The sequence below is a fragment of the Phyllostomus discolor genome, chromosome 4 (genome assembly GCF_004126475.2).
Source record: "Phyllostomus discolor isolate MPI-MPIP mPhyDis1 chromosome 4, mPhyDis1.pri.v3, whole genome shotgun sequence".
Lineage (NCBI taxonomy): Eukaryota > Metazoa > Chordata > Mammalia > Chiroptera > Phyllostomidae > Phyllostomus > Phyllostomus discolor.
The window spans coordinates 115,761,678-115,785,340 of NC_040906.2; the positions used below are offsets into that span (position 1 = coordinate 115,761,678).

General features: G+C 47.3%; 1 protein-coding gene across 1 annotated transcript; it reads left to right on the forward strand.

Annotated features, from left to right (window-relative positions):
- The first annotated feature begins 6,039 nt into the window (after positions 1-6,039).
- On the forward strand, positions 6,040-12,066 carry RPL7L1 (ribosomal protein L7 like 1). The gene is made up of 7 exons (XM_028509128.2): positions 6,040-6,358; positions 6,887-6,995; positions 7,668-7,831; positions 8,738-8,875; positions 9,825-9,934; positions 10,370-10,584; positions 10,998-12,066. The coding sequence occupies exons 1-6, from the start codon at positions 6,345-6,347 to the stop codon at positions 10,576-10,578; spliced, it is 744 nt and encodes a 247-aa protein (XP_028364929.1). The 5' UTR covers positions 6,040-6,344; the 3' UTR covers positions 10,579-10,584; positions 10,998-12,066.
- The last annotated feature ends 11,597 nt before the right edge of the window (positions 12,067-23,663 follow it).

Sequence of the window (23,663 nt, forward strand, 5' to 3'; positions counted from 1 at the left end):
CTTTGGAGTCACACCTTTGACCAAATTGTATTGAGAAATGTCTGTAATCTTATCTGTAAAATGAGCACCATGAGGCCCTTCTGAGTTCCTGTCCTCACGTGTATGACTCTACCCAGATTGTTAAGGATAACATCAGAGGATGAAATGTATTTCCAGGGGCCTAGAATTCATACTACTACCCCCCCTTACTTTATGGTTTCATTGCTTCCCCCCACCCTGAAAGCAATAGAAGTCATGAACACAAGATTCAGCAATAATCAATCTATAATATAAATAGGAAGTTGTCCTCTATAACTAACAGAAATTAGAATAATTATTGCAGGAATCGTTACATCAGTGGATGGATCCCTTAATGTCTTTTGCAGTGTTGCCCTAGTGTCAAGCTTCTTTTGCTAAGGATAAATGTGTGTCCATCATGACATTCTTGTCTTCGATCCCTTTGCAGTGGGGGTCCCCGTGAATGAGGAGTTGGAAGGAAGGGCCACCTGGCTACTTAGTTAGGATCCGTCTCTGTTCCCCAGTGGCAAGCCCAGAGACACCAGGCACTTTCTCTAAGATGGTTAAAGCCCTGTGTTTACCGCCTTGTTTCTGGAGAGGGATCCTTAGTACTCCCTGACGTGGAGAAAGTAGCCAGTAGATTCTTGGAGGTGAAGAGAGGGGGAGAGAAACAAACGCCACCGTCTGGGGATCACTGAAACTGCACCACTCAAGCAGGACCAGCTGTGCTGTCCTCATGGGACGAAGCTCAAGCCCAGGCTCCGGCTCTGCTCGGCCCTGTGTGTGCTGCCCAGGGGATCCCGCTGGGCAGCGTTAACCACCAAACCTCCAGGCAGTCAACAGACATGGGGGATATGTGTGTAATTCAGGACGGATTTCTCTTCTTTTTTTTGAAGATTTTATTTATTTACTTTTAGAGGGGAAGGAGGGAGAGAATCATTAGTGTGTGGTTGCCTCTCACATACGCCCAGGGGCCTGGCCTGCAACCCAGGCATGTGCCCTGACTGGGAGTCAAACCAGTGACTCTTTGGTTCACAGGCTGGCGCTCAATCCACTGAGCCACACCAGCCAGGAAGGAAGGATTTCTTTTCATAAAGCTCACTGTCTCGAGAGAAAACAAGCAAATAACTACATTACACTTGGGAACTGACTGGGGATCCACAGAAAAAAAAAACCAGGGCCACATTTCTTTAGGACTGCCACTTGGTAAAGGCTACAAACTGTATTTCCGTGTCCTGGTTCTTAGTACAGTTTCCTAGGTTATGTTTGAGGGGGGGAAAACTTTCTGTAGGAATTAAGGTAAATGAATTTAGTAATTATAGTGTTAGATATGTGGAGGAGCCTGGTTTGGTATACACACAAATGGTAGAGGCACATCTGTAGCAGAGTGGATTCTGTTACATGAACAGCCTGTGTCTACATCGCTACAGGCGAAAGGCCTACGAGAAACCCTGATCTGCATTCCTCATAGACGTGCGCTGTAGCCTGGCCTTGGACAACATTCGCAAAGGCGAGAAGATCCTTATGGAGGAAGAAAAAAAAAGTTTCTCTGAAGGTCAAGGAAAGCAGTGCAAGGGTTTGGGCAGAATGTACCTTTGGCAGCAGAATCTGGAGACGAGTCCCAGCACTGCACCTAACACACAATCAGACACTTTCAGGAGGGTCACTCGCAGCCGCAGCTTCCTCCCTGGTAAACTAGGAAGACTTGTCCTGACCCTCCATCGCGTAGGGTGTGAAATGTTAAGAAGTATGGGAGGTAGAAAAAGCTCATATTCCATTGTCCCGGAAACAGTTCAGAAGAGGTTTGGGTTTTTCCAGTTTGGGTTTGTTTCGCGTACTGCACAGTCTCCTTCCTACCCTAGCTTTCCTGTGTCTACCCTTGACCCTCAAACAGCTGCTTTCCTTCACCTGTTCTTTTTTTCCTTCCCCCGTTTGCTCCCTTATGCTTGTTTTTCAAGATCAAAAGCTGTTGTCCATGTCATCGTCTTCAACTCCAGGCTAATCTGGCTGCTCTCACCCTATAGTAAGTCCTCACTTAAGGTCATTGATAGGTTCTTGAAAATACGGTAATAAAACCAATTTTACCATAACCTAATTGATATAAACAAGAGTTAAGTTCCTACAGCATCTCATCAGTGTTATGACAAAATGATGTTATTCCAGGACCTGCTATAATGTCTTTCCCACATGCTGCCTGGTAAGCCATGGCCCCCTATGAAGAAGCCAGGAAAGCTTGAAACCAAACAAAGTAGGCTGCAAGAAGGGTCATTACCCAAGAAAGAGATGTGGAAACTATGTTTCATTACCCAAGAAGGATAGGTAACTACAGATAGGGCCCATTTCAGGTGTGTTGGGTGTGGTGCTTTTGCCTTACTGAGAAGGCGCTGCTCAATTAGCTCAAGTGAAAAAGAGTAGGATTCCAAGTGATCCCAAAGTGCGGAGAATACTGACATAACTTATCGTGGGATGTGTTGGCAGGGGGGTTCTGAGGTCAATTCACACAACCACAAAATGCTGGCCCTGAAAGAAGTCTTAAAAAATACATAGTCAAGCCCTGGCTGGTATGGCTCAGTGGACTGAGCACTGGCCTGTGAACCAAATGGTCATCAGTTCAGTTCCCAGTCAGGGCACATGCCTGGGTTTCGGGCTAGGTGCCCAGTAGGGGCCGCATGAGAGGCAACTACACATTGATGTTTCTCTTTCTCCCTCCCTTCCCCTCTCCAAAAATAAATTTTTTAAAATCTTAAATCTTAAAGAAAGACCCAAGCAGATATGAAGGTTGCATTAAGTGAAATACAGAAAAATCCATAGGGAACCACAGTGGAGATGAAGCTGAGATTCAAATCAATGGTTTGGAACACAAGGAAGAAAAAAAAAATTTAACTAGAACAGCAAGAAGAAAAAAAACTGAAAAAAATAAGGATAGTATAAGGAGACTCTGAGACATCTCCAAACATGCCAACATCCGAATCAGGGGTGCAAGAAGAAGAGGAAGAGCAAGAAAATAAAAACTAATTTGAAAAAATAATGAAAGAAAACTTCCTTGATTTGGTGAAGGAAATAGACATACAAGGCCAGGAAGCCCAAACAAGTGGGACCCAAAGAGGACCACACCAACACACATCATAATTAAAATGCCAAAGGTTAAAGATAAAGGGAGAATCTTAAAAGCAGCAAGAGGAAAGTGGAGAGTTAAAGATAATTTACAGGCAAGAAGGGACTGGCAAGAAGTATTCAAAGTGATGAAAAGCTAGGACCTACCACTTTGATTACTCTATCCAACAAAGCTATCATTCAGAATGGAAGGGCAGATAAAGTGCTTCCCAGACAAGGTAAAGCTAAAGGAGTTCATCATCACTAAGCCATTATTATATGAAACATTACAGGGACTTATCTAAGAAAAAGAAGATCAAAACTATGAACATTAAAACAGCAATAAATGGCCCTGGCTGGCGTAGCTCAGTGGATTGATCGCGGGCTGGGAACCAAAGTGTCCCAGGTTCGATTCCCAGTCAGGGCACATGCCTGGGTTGCAGGCCATGACCCCCAGCAACCGCACGATGATGTCTCTCTCTCTCTCTTTCTCCCTCCCTTCCCTCTCTAAAAATAAATAAAATCTTTAAAAAAAAAGTCTTGCCCCAAACCTACATTTCTTCTGTCATTATTTCTCAAAATTCAATACCAAAGGAGGAAAGTTTAGGGTCTTGTGCCCTTCCCACTGGGCAGGGAGGAGGACTGAAACAGACCTCCCAGAGATACTTGCAACTTCTGTATGGAGGGCAAGCCTATGGATTTGGTACTCCACTCCCACAAGAATGTACATGAAGGACAGACCTGTGTACAAGAGACTGTTAGGAAATGGGAATGGTTGTCAGCAGGCCAAACATGAAAAACATCTACCGCTGAGACTTTGGGATTTAAAGACCTACCTCACTGCATACAGTTGCACAGCCTTCCACAATTTCATCATTCCCTAACGACGGACAACTGAAGTGGTCAAGAGAACAGAGGCCCTGAGGACAAGCTAAAAAGAGTAAGATTCTTGAGGCTGCAAATGCCCATGCCACATTCTCATTCAGTAACCTCACTTTGAAAAAAAAAAACAAAAACAAAAACCTGTACCTCACCTACTGTTTGAGCACATGGCAAAAGCCGAGTAAACATGTTCAGCCAGTGAACAATTTCTGGTTGAAAAGGGCTCCACCCCTTTTTTCTGACCAGTCTGGTGGAACAGTGGCTTGGGCACCGAGAAGTACACTCCGGGCACCACCTGTCGGCATTGGGAAGCCTTTCCTGAATCCTGGCCTCCGGTCTTCGCAGCCAGGAATATTGTTGAAATCCCCGAAATGCCTCCTCTTCCAAGTATGTCAATACCACAGAACCTACATTTTACCTGTAGACAGGGGAAATTACAAAATATTGACTTATTTCTCTTCCTTGTTCACTGTCTAAAGGATGTTTTACACTTTGGTGACCCTCCTGGTTCTGGCTCTTTACAAAGACACGTGGTGAGATTGGAGTGAGAGTAAGCCTCCCATCAGTCTATGACCCTGAAGCCTGTATTGTCCTTCACATTTATTCAGCAGGTACTGAGATCAGAGCAGGGCACTATCTTTCTGGCTGCACTAGTTACATAACACATACCAATGTGATGCCCCTGTGAGTGCCCATTGTTCTGACAGGTGCTGTAGAAGGTTCAGAGAATTAGAAGACAAGTTCCCTGCCTTCAGAGCACTCAATCTAACTGGGGGACAAAATAAGCCAAATAGTACAGGACATATTCTGTGGTAATTAAGTGCTGTCATATAATACCATTACTTTAGACCCTTAGGATAAATATACTGTACCAGAGACTGGGCAATGCCTGGACACATTTTTGTCACAGCTGGCGTGGGGGTGCTAGTGGCTTATAGTGGGTGTAAGCTTGGGAAGCTGCTAAACATCCAACAGTGCACAGGACAGCCCCCAGGACAAAGAATTACCTGGCCCAAAATGCCGGTTGTGCTGAGATTAAGATGAAGATACCCCTTAGGATCAGGGATGGGCAAGGCAGGTATGGCCTCCACCTTTCTAGAATCTTGGGGAAAAAATATAAAAAATACAGTAACGTGCTGAAAGAATCCAGAGAAAGGGACTACTTGAAACTTGCTAGTCAAAATCTGGCTATAGACCTGAAGCCCCCCCCCCCCCCCCAATCACTTTGAAGCATGTTAAAAACGCCAACTATAGCCCTGGCTGGTGTAGCTCAGTGGATTGAGCGCGGGCTGGGAACCAAAGTATTCCAGGTTCGATCCCCAGCCAGGGTACACTCCTGGGTTGCAGGCCAGAACCCCCAGCAACCGCACATTGATGTTTCTCTCTCTCTCCCCTTCCCTCCCTTCCCTCTCTAAAGATAAATAAATAAAATTTTTTAAAAATTTATTAAAAAAAACCGCCAATTATCTTCTCGAATCCCCCACCCCCTCCTGAATAAAAACCCGCATTTTACAAGATCCTCAGTGGCTCCTATGCACATTGATGCTCGACACGCGATGCTCTGGAGGTTTTCAGAAAAGACAGAATTTGAGTTATTTTTCGTTGCTTTATGAAGACTGAGAAAGAAGGAAGCCTATTCCAGGTGGTAGGTGGGAATGTTCTGAGATGACAAGAATGAATTTCTAGTTTTCAGCCCGGCACTGATAACTGTTGACTGCTTACCGTCAGACTTTGCGCTAAGTGCTGTATGTGAAGAGGCTCATATAACCCTCGTGATGATTTTAGATAAAATCCATTACTACACCCATTTTATGGATAGAGGAAACTAAGATACAAATAAAGGGCTCACTGATGGAGCTGGGCAGGCAAAATCAGATCTTCACTTCACCATCCTAAGTCGTCCACAACACCTCCGCCCACACGTGAGAGCCAAACCCGCAAACCCCGGCTCTGCCCCGCTGCAGCGAGCGAGAAGGCGAAGGTAGCCAAACCTGCCGGCCTTCTCTCCGGCAGTCGCGCAGCTCAGCGGAAGCCGGAGAGCAGAGCCCACCCTCCACCGGATGTCGTGCATTGTGGCAAGCTTTTCATTGTTTCCAGTCCAGCCGCCAGCAGAATATAACTTAAATGAAAAGGGCTGGATGTTGAAGATTTCTGGGCTCTATTACACTTGGAAGCAGTGTGAAGAAAGCTTTCGCAACTCTTAGCAGGAGTCGGACTTAACAAGACCTCAGCGGTTCGCGCAGATAACAGGGTGCTTGGGATCCGGGTTGTGAACTAGAAGAGACGCCTCTATGGTCAAGTAAACATAGAGTGGTTCCGCTCCTCCCCACGTGGTCGAACTGCGCCTGCGCAGTAGCCGCAGCGTTGCGAAGATGGCGGAGGGAGAGTGAGTATTTGGTACTTGGAATCGCTGGCGTGGGTCATTGAGCATCCAGTGTCATCCACGATGTTTAGTTTCTCGATGGTGAAAAACGAGGGTATTTGTGGGCTGAAGGGAGAGAATAGAAAGGGCTCCAGATTACAGAGGGTGGGGAGTGAAGGGTGAGGACCCGTAGGGTTGGGGGGGCTGGACGGATGGAGAGCGCCGTCGTCAAATTCGGGTTACATAGAGGGGTGAAGGTTGACTTCCAGGGGGAGTGCCGGAGTTGTGTTCACCCAGCCTGACTTTGGTGTTCCCGCAGCAGATGGGTCTACACCCCCCTCCCCTATCCCCTGTGCCCACAGCGTTGTACCAGGGTGTCATTGTTGCTAGTGTTTATAAAAGGCTGTGTCAGTAAAAACTGCGTTGACATTACGACGAACAGTGACTGAAGGGTTCAAGACAGTAATGTTTCCCGAAGCCTAGGAAATGGTTTGGAAATCCCCTGAAGACTCGCTTCCTAAATATTGTCACGTTCTCAATTTTCTGTGTCAGGCAAAGAAGAAAGATCCCTTTGGTTCCAGAAAATCTCCTGAAAAAGAGGAAGGCTTATCAGGCCCTCAAAGCCACCCAGGCAAAGCAGGCACTTTTGGAAAAGAAGGAGGTAATGGTGGGGGACCAGGAGGATGGAATTAGAATTTCTATTTGGTGATTTTTGTCCAACTAAATTTACTGTCCCTTCCCACCCACCCACCCGCATCAGTTTGATTGTACAGGTACATGTACAGGTTCATGTCTTCATTTAGCAAATATTCATCAAACACTTTTTTTGGGCAAAGTACTGGAGTAGTTTGTTATGGAAAATGTGGAGTGGAGCCTGTGCCATCTGGGTTCATACTAAGTGATGTGAGAGATCAGACATGTGTACCTGGAAGAAAACATGGTTTTATAAATGTGCCAGGTTTGCTATTTGCTAAATGTTTTTGGATAAATGTATATTTTGGAGGCAGGGAACAAAACAGACTCCTGCTTCTTTTGTACTTTATGGTGCTTCAAGGTTGGGTTCCATGAATGTTTGTTGGTAAACATTGCCTACCAGCATGTGAACCAATGTGTTTGTTTATCAGAGACCTTTCCTAGTAGTTGCTACATTTTCCCAACTACACCCTTACTTGAGAGTCTCACTTTTCCTCTGGGTAAGAATGAAGGAGTTTGTGGGCTCCCCTTCTCGAAACATGGGGGAAATGAGCTCGGTAACTAGACCAACGAATTACTGTTGTGGAAGTGGAGATGATCAGAGACACAAAGTGGTGGTGATGATCTGCCTTCTCTGTAGCAGAGGAAAGGAAAAGATATAAAGTTTAAGCGACTGGAATGGTTCCTCCATGATGCCTGGCGGCAGCAGCGTGACAAGGTACGCCTCCGACGCCTGGAAGTGAAACCTCATGGTTTGGAAGTGCCAGATGAACACTCCTTGGCCTTCGTTGTGCGCATCCAAAGGTAGGTGACTGGGCAAGTGTTCAACTCAGCTTTAGACCCTTGCTAAGGGGACAAGATAATAGGCCTTAAGCCACGAGGCAGGTTGTGCTAGGAGTTCAGGGCTGAGCGTAGCATAGGTTTTGCCTCAGAGGGTAAACAGACTGATCTGACTCTTCTAAAGCAGGAACTTACAGCTGAGGCCTGCAAACATGTAAGAAGCTCACCAGTGTCCAGGAAAGGCTTTCCAGCTTAGATGCACAAGGTCCTGACGTGGGGGATTGAGGCATCTTTCTAGGAGCGGAACCGCAGTTCGGTGAATAGAGCATATGCAGTGCCAGGGAGAGTGAAGTGAGGACTTTCCACACACTCATTGGCGTTTTCCTTGCCTGCTCCCACCTGCACATACAACCCTGCCTCTTCCTGCTTCCCTGCCCAGTCACCCAGACCAGAGATCTGGGAGTTCTAATTCCTTACCTCTGAGCCCTCCCTCCTCCCACTGCCCACAGTCTTCCCTGGATTATCGCATCGTCTCTGGTTTCCCTGCCTCTGGTGTCACACTCTGAGATCTGTCCTCTGTGCTCAAAAAGAAATCTGATCCTGTCTTCTTTACTTAAAGTTTTCTAGAGTTTTCACTGACCACAGAAGCAAGTCCAGCTTCCTTAGCTCAACATACACAGTTCTGCATCCCCCACCCGGACACACCACAGGTTCAGAGACGACTTGTGCGTTCCCACAGTAGCTAGCGCCTCAGGCATTGCTCCACGTTGTGTGGAAACGATCTGCTTATGTAGCTGCCTGCTGTTCGGCTGAACTCTAAGGCACAGTGTGTCTTTCTCTCTGGATGTCCGGAAGTGGCATGTGTTTCCTAGGTTCCTGCTGGGCTGACATTAACGGCCAGAGCCTGACTTCCTCTGCTGTTCATTTCAGGGTTAATGGAGTGAGTTTAACGGTGCAGAGGACCATTGCAAGGCTTCGCCTGAAGAAGATTTTCAGTGGTGTCTTTGTCCAAGTGACCCCCCGAACCATAAAAACGCTGCGCGTAGTGGAACCTTATGTGACCTGGGGGTGAGTGAGGCTCTTTTTGTGCATGGGTTCACATTAGATTGTACTTGGGTGTGTGGAGAACATTAGGATGCACAGGGTAGGTAACTGTCCTCCCAGGCTCTTGTTGCTGGGTTGAAAGAACATTTTGCTGTGACCACAGTCACCAGAAATAGTATGGCCAGCCATGAGAACCTTGGAATACAGGGCAGGTAGAGTGGGAGGTGCCCATGCTGCTGGTAATGTGCCACAGACAGGACCGTGGCGGGGCTTGTTCCTGTGGAGGCCCAGGCTGAATAAGACAGGTGGAGCGGATGCTAATTCTTGGGGTCTCAAGGGAGAACTGGGAGCAGTGCTTATGTAAGAGTAGCACTCCTGCAAATATTAAAACCTAACAAACGCGTGGATTTCATTTTAAATTCTTGTACCATCTTGAGTAGAGGGTCACCTGAGGCCAAAGTCCTAGACCACAGGTGGCAAACACAAGCCCCGCAGGCCGAATCCAGCCCTCCACCTTGTTTTATCCGGCCCAGCGCTTTGTTTCTACCTGGCAGCAGCACCAAGCTCTCACTTAACTGTTAAGGTGTAGTTATACGTATACAGTCCTAAAATTGTATTCTTCCCTTTGAAGGCAACCGTGAGGCTGATATGGCCCTCGGTGAAAATGAGTTTGACACCCCTGTCCTAGACTGTATAAGCCAGGACTTATCTTTGCCTGGGAAATGAAATTTTTGCCTGGTAACATTTATGTTTATAAATTTTAATTTCTAATTACACAATTAGGGCCGCTGTAGTTTTTTATCCTCTTAACTGTTCCCTAGCATCCCAGCTACAGCGTGGTTGCAGGACACTCCATGTGAAGGGAGTGGTGGTTGGGAGAACCTCTCCTCAGCCAGGCTGCAGGACTGAGTGGCCAGTGTAATGCAGTGTGCCAGGGGATGGTTAAGGCTGTACTTTTTTCTGCCTTGAATAGATTTCCAAATCTGAAGTCTGTCCGGGAACTCATCTTGAAACGTGGACAAGCCAAGATCAAGAATAAAATCATCCCTTTGACAGACAACACAGTAATTGAGGAGCACCTGGGTGAGTGTTGTATCTTACGGGTCAGTTTTGGCAAAAAGCAAGGATCTTTGGTGGTGCTGGTGTGGGGTCCAGGTTATATTCTTTCTTTCTTTCTTTTCTTTCTCTTTTTTTTTTTTAAGATTTTATTTCCTTTTGGGGGGGGGAGGGAGGGAGGAAGAGGGAGAGAAACTCATCAATGTATGAGAGATACATCACACACCCCCTACTGGGGACCTGGCCCAAAAACCCAGGCATGTGTCCTGACTGGGAATCGAACAGGCAACCTTTTGGTTCTCAGGCTGGCACTCAGTCCACTGAGCCACACTAGCTAACACCAGGTTACATTCTTCTTGAGATCCCAAGAATCTGCCGGAGTGCCCAGCTCTGACATAGGAGAGCATCTCGGGATATCCTGGGGAAATGTTGAATAAAGGAAACCACCCTTTTGTTTCTTAGGGAAGTTTGGTGTCATTTGCTTGGAAGACCTCATTCATGAAATTGCCTTCCCGGGGAAGAACTTCCAGGCAATCTCAGAGTTCTTGTGCCCTTTCCAGCTCTCAGTGGCCCGTCATGCCACCAAGAATAGAGTAGGCTTCCTCAAGGAGATGGGCTCACCTGGCTATCGAGGTGAACGCATCAATCAGCTCATCCGACAGCTGAACTAAACCCAGGTGAGGCGGGGCTGCAGATCACCCTCGGGCTGACTTTTTATGGGCCATGTCTTGTCACTTAAATTATTTTTGGACTTACCAGTGTTTGAAAGGAACTGTGGCACTAGGAAGAGAGAGGAGGAGGGTTTTACAAATCTGATGGAGGGAGACATGCTTAAAGGGTGAATGCCTGCTTAGGACATGGTTGTGTGTATCCCAAGAATTACAGGATAGAAAATACCGAGTAACCAAAAAAATGTCTGTATTGGGGAGCAGGTAATACTACAATGAATTTTTAAAAGGATTTGAATATCTAAACAATCTATTTTGTCGAAAGAAACTTAAATCTTTGAAATTGGTCTTTATTGTGATTACTACTATTAGGTGCCAAGTCACAGTTTGTATTAACAAAATTGTGTTTTTCTTCCTCCCAGAATATCTGAAAGCACAATGCCTTGGAAGCATGTGTTTTTGTTTTTTGGAATTACCAGTATCTTCAAAGAAGATTATTTTCTGCTATATCTTCAGAAGCTGGAGGGGAGGAGTCAGGGAAAAGATGGTGGTGTTCATAGCAGACACTTCTTATCACAACCCTGTTCCAAAGGAAAAGTCCAGTGTGTTTTCCACGTTCGCTACTGCTACCACCTTGAAGTCAGCAAAGGACTCATGCCGTGCAAGAGGGGTCCCGCTTTGTCCCATCTTCTCTCCAGGGGCTTAATGGTGATGAACAGATACCCAAGCATGAATGCCAAGCCCAGAGCCATACTTGAACCTGGGGGTTCCTAAGGCTTTGTTTTGGAAAGAACTTGAAATACATTTTAGAAGAGCACAAAAACAGTGCTCAGTTGTTTCTGTTGTGAGTCCCTGTTCCAACTTTTCAGTGACGGCTTTGTGAGCTCGCAAGCTTGGCTGGCTCTAAATGTATCTGGTGGCTTCCTTACTGTAGCTCAGGATTTTAGACTTCTTGGATCTATGAGAAGGGAAGGACCATTTACCCAGGAAAACATGCATACACTCCAGTTTTTGCTTGGAAGTTTGGGGTGCTCATAGACTCTTGGGGGCCCATGCACCCACCTCACGTGAGAGATCCCTGCACTGTCAGGATTGGTCACCCAGGCCCTGACCTCACTCATCTGGTCCCATGTCCCATGGAAGAGCAAAGCTTCTTCCCTTCAAGCTGGTGGCCGTTTCCTGTTAATAAAGTGGTAGAGTGTAGGCACCTGTACCATCTTTAACTCAGGGAGTTGCCCACCTTTCATTTCTGCTGTGCTTTAGGGTGGTGGTGTCTGGTTCCTATGATGATCAGTCCTCTCCTTAAAAACCCAAGTCATGGCAAGGGGTGGGGCTGGAGGTGGCAGGGGGTATAGGAATAAACAGTAATGGGAAAAAATACAATAAATCACAGGGAAAGTTTGGGAATAAATATATTTTGACAATCATGTTTGCATTTTATACAATTAGTTTGGCATTTTTATGTCAGGAGGCAATTCAATAAAATCGCCTTAAAAAACAACATGAAAGAAGGAAGCATTTTCCTGGTTTGGCATGGATGACATTGGACTGTTTGGTCTTGCAGGCCCTGCTAGAGCTTGTGTAACCCCTTCCCTTGCATACCCTGGACTCCAGGTCTGCTTACTGTCCTGCTGGTAATGATGTAGACTAGCACTGGAACACGAGGGCTTCTGGGGCCTCACGCTGGGAAACGGAGTCTGGTTCTGCTTGTGTTACCATTAGTGCCCACCCTTAAGTGAGTCTTCCCTCTCCTGTCAGCCTCAACCTGACAAGCAGTCGGTGAAGGTGTGCCAGGCCAGGTTAAAGACGAAAACTGGGTTAGCTGTTGTGTTGCCTGGTCCATTAAGATCAGCTTTGCCACAGTTCTGGTCCATGGGGTCCTCAAACATAGCTGTGAGATGGCAGTACAATGCCTTAAAATGTGCCGGGTTAATAGGTAATTGGGTTGGTTGGCTCAGGAGTTAATCTGCCTCAAATGGATATTACTCTTAACTGTAAAGCATTGTGCAATCAGGTGAAAGTGATGGATGGGAAAAGCAATCATGTGGGAGCCCACAGTTTATATCCCAGATTTTATACTAAACGCAGGAATAATGTTTCCACTAAAGTGGAGATAATATAGTCTAGCCAGCCCATCTGCCTCCCAGGACTGTTAAAAGGATTAAGCAAACTAATAGTTTTAACTTAGAATTATATATAAGAGGTTTGTATCTAGGGTGTAACATGGTGTGCCATTCTCTGAACAAGTGGGACTACCTTTGTTTCTGGGAAAAGTGAAGGAACAGTCTGTGTGGGGAGCCACAAGGCCCACTGTCTTACCCACCCGGTGCTCAGAGCCAGGGGGTTCTAGGGATTTTGCTGACCAGCTATTCTGTAATACTTTGGGATATCATTTGTTGGTGTACTTGTTAAGTCATTCTGGAGAATGTCTAAAACCAAAATGCCATTTGAATCACAAATTCACTTCCACAACCACCAGAATAAGATGAAGCACAAAATAAACACATTCTCAGTATTTCTAAGAAGTTGTTTCTAGTGGATGAGACCCCAATGTGTCCTAAGTTGCATTTTTTTTAATGAAAACACATCTATGCATCGCAGATAGCATGAGGTTTGTTTCAATTACATTTAAGGGCTGAAACAGGATTTTTTAAAAATTTAATTAGTATAATGGTACGGAAATACGAATGCAGAAAACACCGGTGGCGCTTCCAGGAGGCTTTTAAGTCGGCTGAGATTGGTCAGGACGAAAGCACAAAAGAGGAGTAACTGCTCAGCACTCAGACTTCAGTACGAGTTTATGCGGGACAGTCACACCTTCCGGACCTCAGGGCTGCAAAGGATCTCGAGCCTCCAGAACCCACTGCTTGATATTCAGGAAGGCTTAGTCATTGCGTGCGCGGAGGCGGCTCCTCCCGGGTCTCCCTCTCTCCAAACCTGGGGGTCGGGGGTGCCTGTGGGCTGGGTCAAGGGTGGCGGCGCGGGGCCTTCGGCCGAGCCAGCGGCCTCCCAGGGCTTGGGCCTCCGCGGGAGCTGGGACGCCGTGGGTTCGCCTTGGGTCACCGGTATATGGCGCCTTTCCAGGCCTGGGAGCTCCTGGCCCTGCTGGACCAGCTGCAGGAGCTGCGCCAGGGTCACCGAGGCTGCGGCTGGCTCCGAGGGCGTGGGAGCTCGGCCGGACCAGGTAGGGATGGCTGAGGAGTCCATGAGTGCAGCTGATGGGCGTGCGGGAGGCAAACAGAATCCGGAAGTATGGGTGCAACCACCATGGGAGGGGGTCACAGGCCATACCAAGCCGGCCCAGATAGGGGAGCAATTGAGAACCGTGACTGGCTCTGTGCAGAGACGCTTGACAACACAGACAGAGTTAATCCACCCAGGAGACTCCAAAGTGAATAGCTTAAGAGGAAACTGGAAGGCTTGCACAGAACTGAACATGCATGTGGACAGGCTGATGCAGGTCAAAAGACCAACATTTGTTCAAGTTCTTACTTTCAGGCACACACGGAAGTGCGCACGCACAGGGACACCGATATCGACACGAGGTGAGGGATAATCTCCATCTCTGTCTCCTTAGCATCCGACGGAAAGTAGCAGCGGAGCCATCTCCAGGGGCTGCCTCAAGAGAACTGGGAACGAGTGACACCACTGCGGAGCCGGGCCACTCCCTGCACATTTCCAGCAGTCAGCGTTCATCGCGCCCTGACTGGGGTGTCCCAGTTGGCTGGGCAAAGCAAAGGGTCGCCGGTTGATTCCCAGTCTGGGCACAGACCTAGGTTGCGGTTGGTCCCTGTTCGGAGCACGTGTGGGAGGCGACCAGTCCATGTTTCTCTCCTTCTCTTTTCCCCTCCCTTTCCCAAGTAAAGAAACTTTTTTTTTAATTTTCCTTTTTTATTTTTTTAAGACTCATTTCCAAAGAGAATGAGAAAAAATGAAGCCAGACCAGGTGTGCTGCAGTCTGTGCCAATAACTCTCAGGTTTCTATGTTTAGTGAAAGCTAGCCTGATCTAGCCTTAATAACAAATCAAAGTGTAATTACTATTAATAGGATAGACTAGCACCACGTGTCACCCGATATGCACTGAGAAGGACACTACAGATGTAAGAATACTACATCTCTTCTGCTGAATTCCTGCCAAAATGTTCACCCTGGCTCTAGTCCCAAAGAAATGAACAAACAAATGGGAGTGACAGTCATCCTGCAGAATGACTGGCCTGGACACTTGATAAATGTTAACGTCATGGGAGATTATTCTGGATCATGTGGGTGGGCAAATACCATTACAATGGTCCCTAGAAGAAGGAAGAAGGAGGGCTAGAGTCAGAGAAGCAGATGCGAAGAAGGAAACAGAGGCAGAGGGACTGGAGACACAGGCTGCTGGCTTTGAAGACGGAGGAAGGAGCCACAAGCCAGGGAATACAAGAAGCGTCTAGAAAGCAAGAATTCAGCCCTGACAAGAACTTGATTTTAGCCCAGTGAAACCCATTTCAGACTTTCGACCTCCATATTGTGAGATGACAAATGTGTGGGGGTTTTTATGTGAATACCATAAAAAGGAAAGAAAAAAGAAAAAACTGAGGAACTGTCAGATTAGAGATGAGAAAAGTGCAAAGTGTGATCCTGGGTTGGATCCAAGCTGGGGGGAAAATCGGTTATAAAGGACATTTTACCCTTGGGAAAGTTTGAATATGATTCCATATACTAGAAGATAGTGTTACAGTGGTCCCACCTTATCTACAGACTATACATTCCAAGACCTCTGGTGGATGCATGAAACCATGGGTACCTATACTCTGAATGCTACATATACTATGTTTAACCTCATAACTACACACATACTTTTAATAAAGTTTAATTTCTAAATTAATCACAGTAAGAGTAATAATAATAACTCATAATAAAATATAACAATTACAACAATATGCTGTAATAAAAGTTATATGAATGTGGTCTCTCCTCATCTGATAACCCATCTCATAACTGAGATGGCTACTAAGTGGCTCCCAGGCAGGGAGCGTATACAGCATGGAGATGCTGGACAAAGGGAGGGTTCATGTCCCAGGTGGAGGGGCTCAAGATGGCCCAAGATTTTATCACAGCTACAGCTTGTGATTTAATACTTATGAATTGTTTATTTATGGAAATTTCCATTTCATATTTTCAGACCATGGTTGACCTTCAGCAACTGAAACCATAGAAAATGAAGAAGGGGGAGGTGTGCTGTATAGAGATACTGAATTTCTTTTTTTTTATTATTTTTATTTATTGATTTTAGAGAGAGTCAGAGAGAGGGATCAACTTTATTGTTCTATTTAAGCACTCGTTGGTTGATTCTTGTATGTGCCCTGAGTGGGGGATTGAACCTGCAACCTTGGGTATGGGGGACAATGCTCTAACCAAATGAGCTACCCAGCTGGGACAATGCTAAGTTTCTTGAGCACAGCATTTGTGCTTTAGTTATGTAGAAGGATGACTCTGTTCATACATGATACATGCTGGATGATTTATGGTTGGAGTGTCATGATGAGACTGAGAGACAGTGAGAGCAAAATGTGGTAAAATTGCCAAGAATTAGTAAATCTAAGTGGTTTGAAACTTGTCAAAATAAAAAGCTGAGGCGGGGCGGGGGGGCCTTCAGAAGCCAACCCGGAGGACACTGACTACACCGAGCGCTGTATAATAAAGGATTTGACTGGGCTTTGTCCCTCATTCCTGGGAGGAAGACTAAACCCTTGGAATTTCCCAAGCATTAGGACCGATATTTATGGTGGGCACTGATATTTTAAGCCATCGAGGTGATTCATGGTGGCCTCTAAGTAGCTTCAGTCCTGAAGTTGGCCATGCCGGGAAAACCAGCCATGTGGTTAGGGGGTGGGGGCTCTGAACCATGTGAGGTCTAGGAAAAAGAGGGGGCCTGGGGATTGAGTTCAGTCTCCAGCCACTAATTTAATCAGCCCTGCCTACGTAATGAGACTCCAATAACAACTCTGAACACAAAGCTTAGTGGAACTTCCTAATTGGTGATCACATTGATGTGTCAGGGTGGTGACATGTCCTGATTCTGTGAGGAGAGGGCACAGCAGTTGTGCGTTCGGGACCCTCCCAGACCTTGCCCTATGCACCTCTTCATTCGTCTCGTCCTGCTGATTCATGTCCTCTCTAATAAAATTAATCATAAAAATGACACTTTCCTGAGTTCTGTGAGTTGTCCTAGTGAATTATTGAACCTGAAGGGGGTTGTGGGATTCCCCAACTTTTTACCCAGTCAATCAGAATTGCCTGTGCCTGGGGACCCCTCTGAACTCACAGCTGGCATCTGAAGGAAGAGCAGGCTTGTTGGGGACCATGCCCTTTACCTTGTGGGGTCCGTGCTAGCTCTAGGTGGTTAGTGCTAGAATTCAAGTGCAGTGCACCAGTGAGGGTTTTAAAAGAACACTGAATGAGGAGCTCATCCTTCTCTCTGTGGCCTGCATCAGTTTCCTGGGCAATCTCCTGCAGTTCTTGCCCCAAGGATGCCCCCCCACTCACCAGGTTCACTTTCTTAGATGCCCTTGGGGCGGGGGTCTGATGTTCTGTGCCACCACACCTTCTTGCCTGCCAACCAAGTACAAGATGAAAACATTGTGGAGCCCTGGCCAGGTAGCTCAGTTGGTTTGAGCATCATCCCCATACTCCAAGGTTGTGGGTTTGATCTATGGTCAGGGCACCTGAGAGGATCAGCCAATGAATGCATAAATAAGTGGAACAACAAATCAATGTTCCCCTCTCCCTCTCCAATAAGTAAAAAATTTTTAAAAAGGGCCCTGACTAGTGTGGCTCAGTGGATTGAATTCCCCACCTGAGAACCAAAGTGTCACTGGTTCAATTCCCAGTTAGGGCACATGCCTGGGTTGCAGGCCAGATACTTCCCCAGTAGGGGCGCATGAGAGGCAACCATGCACTGATGTTTCTCTCTCTACCTCTCTCCCTCCCTTCCCTTCTCTAAAAATAAATAAATAAAATCTTTTTTTAATGTAAAAAAAAAGAAAAAAGAGAAACCAACCTTGGAGACTGATGGCTGCCAGAGGGGGTGGGGATTGGGGAGCTGGGTGAAAAAGATGAAGGGACTAAGAAGCACAGATTGGTAGTTCCAGAATAGTCACAGGGACATGAAGTGCAGCACAGGGAATATAGTCAATAACACTGTAATAACTATGGATGGTGCCAGGTGGGTACTAGAAATATCGAGGGGAACAATTTGTAAGTATATGATTGTGTAACCACTATGCTGTACACCTGAAACTAGTACAAAACAATATTGAATGTCAACTATAACTGAAAATAAAATAAAAAAAAAACCCTACAGCAACAACCTTGGGTGTCCTCCCAGGCACTGTAAGGACCAAATGTTCTCCAAACTAGGAACAGTGACGTGTATGTGCTTGAGAAGTGGGGAGTTGTCTTGGCATCGTTTTTTCTTCTCTCACGTTCTCCCATTTTATCCTTAGCACAACGCCATAGGATGGGCAGGATAAGCCTAGGAATCAGGGATTGTCAAAAGGGACCTCAGACCCAACTGAGCTCAGCCTTCTAATACACCGAGCAGGAAACTGAGCTCTCGAAAGGGAGTAACAGAGCTCCTGACTCAGTCCTGTAGTTTCTCCCTATCCCAGGCTGCCTCTCCTTGATGGGGCCCAGAGGCCCCTCCCCTGTGGGCAGCCATTCTGAGTTTGAGCCCTGCCGTAGATATACACTCTGAGGCAAGGAGGCAAAAGAAAGAAAACTGAATAAGCCCACAGACGGGAAGGTGGAAGGCGTTTCCCATGTAGGCGAATCCACAGCCTCTCCAAGCATCAGGGGGGACCCTGAGGCCAAGAGGTCATTGTGGCAGGGGTGGGAAGGCCAGGTATCAACCTCTAATTTTAGAGACAAGATCCAAACCCTCCAAGCTCATTTATAACTCACTAGACATCTTTTATCCATGATTTTTACATATTTTAAAAACAATTTTATTTATTTATTTTTAGAGTAAGGGGAAGGGAGGGAAACAAGAGAGGGAGAGAAAAACATCCATTGCTTGCCTCTTGCAGTCCCCGACTAGGCAGGCACCAGGCCCGCAACTCAGGCATGTGCCCTGACGGGAACCGAACTAGCGACCTGAAGGTTCACCGGTGGGCACTCAGTCCACTGAGCCACACCAGCCAAGGCTCAGCCACGATTTTTAAAAGTCTGTCTCAGCAGGAAACGCCCTTCCCTTTCTCACTTACTGAAACCCAATTCATCCTTCGAAGGCGTCCCCTCAGTGTTGCCATTCTATGTTGCCCACCCTTCTATGTTGCCATCAGAATTGATTGATCCTTTTTCTGCACTCCCACGATCCCTTGCTCGCCTCACCATCTGCACATTGTGTATAGATTAGACCAAGAGTCTTACGCATCCAGTATCCCTGTGTGCCTAGACTAAAACCTTAGAGACCTGGTGGTGCTCAAAAAACATTAGCTAAATGGCTGACTGACTGAATGCATCATCGTCAACTTAAAGAGGAAAGGTTGGACTCAACTCCACGTAAGCACTGACGGGGAGCCCACCTTATGCTGTGCACAGTGCCAGATGCTTGGTGCGCAGATCCCTGTCCTCAAGGGGCTCACACCCATCCCCAGGAAAATGTCACAGAAGTGAGCACTGCAGTAATTACGATGTAATCAAATCATATAGATAAATCATAAATATTATTACATAAATAATATAGTGCAGTGCCCGGTGTGGTTATGTGCTAACTGAAATAAGCAGCCTATGCATTATACTGGTATTGATTGATTGATATCAGAATGTTTATTTAGAAAGTCACAAACGTAGGTCCTGGCTAGGTAGCTCAGCTGGTTAGAGTATCGTCCAGATGCACCAAGGTTTCGAGTTCAATCCCCAGTCAGGGCACATCAAGAATCAACCAATGAATGCATAACTAAGTGGAACAACAAATCGATGTTTTTCTCTCTCTCTTGAAAATCTACAAATAAAAACTTTTTTAAAAGAAGAATATAACAGAGGTAGAAGAAGTGAGCTGTGGAAGAAATGAGCTCAGGAGACAAGTTACAGAGGCAAAAGAAGGGCCCCTGGAGCTTCGGGGAGAGAGACAAGGAAATGCACCTGGGGGGAGGGGGAGGAGAAAGGTGTGGGCGTGCTCCAGAGAGAGCCTCTTTATTGTTATCACTGTTAAGGAGGCTGGGAAGCGGTTTGAGGCTGCAATTTACTCTGGCATGAGTACACTATGACAGGCCCACAGAGGGTCTTGTGGGCCCACCACAGGGCCCACCACAACCATTACCATTCTCTATACTGGTTTTAAAATGTATTTGATCTCTGCACACGTGTGTGGGCTGCCCTTATGGTCTACTTGTCAGCCAGCAGGGCTGGCCCGAGTCTGACCCTGGAGCCCAGGTCCTGATCCCACCTCTGGCTCTTCTCTTCACTTACCTGCACTTGACTTCCTATCTGTAAATGAGGGTGGTGATAGTGCCCACCTCATAGGGCTGCCCAACAGATTAGATGGGAAAATGAGTGATGTCCACAAGGCAGTCATTAACATTCTTATCAGATGACTGTGGATGCTGGTTCTCTTCTGTTGGCCCCTCCAGGTCCTCTCTCTACCCTTGTCAGCCAGCCTCCTGGACGGTGGCATCTACAGACCCCTTCTGTAGGCTCCCTCACCACTGACTTTTGGCTTTGGACAATGGGGGGGGGGGGGGCAGCAGAAGAAAGGAGGAAAAGGTCAGGGCGTTTACTCCTCGGCCCCCCTCTCTACAGAACCTCTGCTGGCTGCAGGATCCCCCACACAGCTCCCTGCCATGGTCCCCTCCCCTCACTCCTCCAGGCCTGTTGCTAGTCCCAGGTACTACATTGTCCCTTGGGATTTCCCTTCATGCTGCCACACCTCTGGAAACAGTCCTTTTACGAAGTTCTCCTCCAATCACCCAATAAGTGTGTCACCTATTGCCTGCCCATACTCACCAATACAGGAATGGGTTCCAGAAGCAGCCTCGGATAGGACATGGAACTGGATGGATCATAACTTCAAGGAGCGCAGGGGAAGCCTGCTTGCAGAGGGGACACGCACCCGGGTCTCTCACTGCACGCAGAGGCCTCACCATCGCTTGGGTTTTCATTGAGGGTGGCATGGGACAAGCGCAGGGGCCCGCATTGTTGGGGTGGGCCGATGGGAGATGAAATGGCTGTGGCTCTTCTTCACTGAGGCATGGAATCATCTGGCTTTTGAGGGCCACACAGGACACGTGCAGGGGAAAGGAGAAGAGGAAGTTACTGATGTCTGACGGGAAATGTGAGTGAGCAATAGGGACAGCTTGATGGCACCTTGAAAAAGTCGCTCATGTCCTACAGGGCTGAGGCCTGGCCCAGGATGTCATCATGAGGGTTGCCAAGTTGCAGTGCTAATTAAATGCTCGGCCCTCTAGGTCTCTTATGCTAAGGTAAGGGCACTGATGTGGAATGGGTGGGCCACTGAGGTGGGATAGGGACATTTGGGCAGACATGGATGAAGCTGAGGACTTTGAATCCCCAAATTCTCTTGAAATGGTCTTGTCTGTGGAGACAACATCCTCCGTAGTGCTCCTGTCTCCCAGGGCATCAGCCTTAAAACCCTTCTGACCTTGACCCCAGGCCCTTTGTGAGCTAGATCCCAGCACACCCTGGGTGGGGAAGCACAGGGCCCACGCTAAGAGGAGAATGCCCAGACAGAAAGAGTTACAGGCCTTGACAAACTGCCTTGGCAGGAGCCACGGGAACATGTGTGGGAAATAGACCCAGGAGGGTGGAATGTAAGGCTCAGCTTGGCCAAACTCATGGTCATGGACGCTCCTCCAGGATTTGGAATTTAATGCATTGGCTCCAGCACCTGGGAGAGGCATTAATAGTCTGCTGGGTTGGTTAATTAAGCCTGAACTGAATGGTGGCCTATAGGTAATAAACTTGAAATGCCAGAATTTCCCTGGCATGCTATAGAGGAAGGAATCTGAAATCTCAGAGAGATAGGAATGCTGGATTGGATTCACGACTTGTAACTGGCTTAGCCACCTCTAACCACACAGTTGAAGGGGGTCAGGAAAACACTCTCTTTGCCAAAACATTAAGAAATGCGTTAGTGAGGGACCCCAGCATTCCTGACTTGCTCTGATGGCTGTCCTCTGCAGGCTGCAAATGCTCGCTGGGGTGCTGGAAGGATCACTGGCACCAAACTCCCTGAGCTCAGTGAGAGTAATGGCATCCGGCTGATGGAAAGGGCAGGTGGTGATCTTTACCAGCCAAAGGTAAGGAAACGGCAATGACCCACAATAAAGCACGGTCATTGAAAGAATAGTCATCAGGTAGACAAGACGACAGTTCTGTTGACCACGATCAGACTCTTTCCTCAGGTGCTGTAGGGCTCGTCTCGTCAATCCACAATGGCAGGGATGGAGGCTATGCTTTGTCTCAGTGATACAGTCCCCACCTATCTAAGGCTAGTCTGGCTGTGGCCAGTGCTAGCTGTCCTTCCTACTTACAGCCCAGTGCTGACTCCTCAATTGGGCATCATTCACACCTGGTTGTAAATGGATTTGACTGGGGCGATGCTTGAGCCTCACAAGAATAGACACATTCCAGGCATGAATTCACCTCTGCCTACTCTCCTTCTGTCAGCACCACCACTCATGGATTACAGAAGACCTTACGCATCACCATGGCACGGCATCTCCTCCAACCAGGGCACATGTGTTCCACCCAAGGAAACGGACAAATGAGCTCACGCCCAGAGAATGTGCTGGTCTTACCATGTGCCCGTGACCAGGAGCAGCTGGCTGCATAGAATAGTGTATTAAGCAGCTGAAGGCTCAGGGAGAGCAGAGCTGAGAAACTACATCCTGCAAGGTGAAGGTGCCATCCTACAGGATTCAGGATATTCTTTAAACCAAAACCAGAATCAAAATCATATACAGCCAAAAGGTTAGTATAGCAGCATCCTCACTATTATTTCAAAAATCTATTTTTTTGAGACAGAGACACATCGATTTGTTGTTCCACTTATTTATGCATTCATTTGTTGCTTCTTCTATGTGCCCTGGATGGGGTTAAAACTGCAATGCTCTAGCCAACTGAGCTACCCAGCCAGGGCCCCAAAGTCTATAATTTTTGCTACCCATTTCCATAACCGTGGACCCAGTAAGTCTGGGAGAAACATTTCCTCCGTGGAACAACCATACTACTGATGGCTTGGAAGCTGAGACGGCCCCTGGCCATTTTAATTTCTCGTATTACTGAACCAACAGGCAGAGAAAGGGGTCTGGTGTGATTAATCCCAAATACCAGAGAAATTAGGTGGCTGTGGCAAAATAGAGATCAGGGCTAGATCTGGAACCCAGGGGATTCGCTTGAAGGGCCTCTTGATGATCCTCCATCTGGTGGTCCCGGTTAACAGAAAACCTCAGCAACCCAACAAAGTCAAGACCACCAAGAGCGCAGACCCTGTAGGAGTAAAGGTCTGAGTCACCCTCCAGGTAAAGAACCCTGTCCAGCCAAAGTGCTGGCACAGAATTATCAGACGGTGTCTGTGGGGGTGAAAGCAGGTGGCTATGGTTATAAATTCAGACCTCACGACCACTGAACCCTGCTAACTTCTGTGAAGAACTCTGGTGGTAGCTAACATTTTAGGTTTCGGTAGGAGTATTGCCAAATTGATAGTCCCTCCCAGGGATACATCAGTGGTAGCTGATGGGACACTGTGTGTCCTCTGTGCTGGGGACAGGAATTTTTTATCTGAACCTCGGATAAGAGGAACTCCCGTGACCCTCCAGACACACCCTCCCCCACCCCCAGCCCCACCCAGGCCCTGTGCCTGGTGAGCCGAGCAGCATTGAAGGACACACCCTCCACTTGGATTCAGCCAGTGGGGACTCCAGCTGCCACACAACCTACTTGTTCTGAGCACCGGTCTCCTTGGCTGCAAAACAGGGATGAAAATACCCTGATGAGGGGGTGGCTGTGAGGATTAAGTGAGATGTCTGTGAACACAGCCTCTCTCTTAGCGGCCGGGGGCAAGTGGCAAATTCAGTCCCAGGTG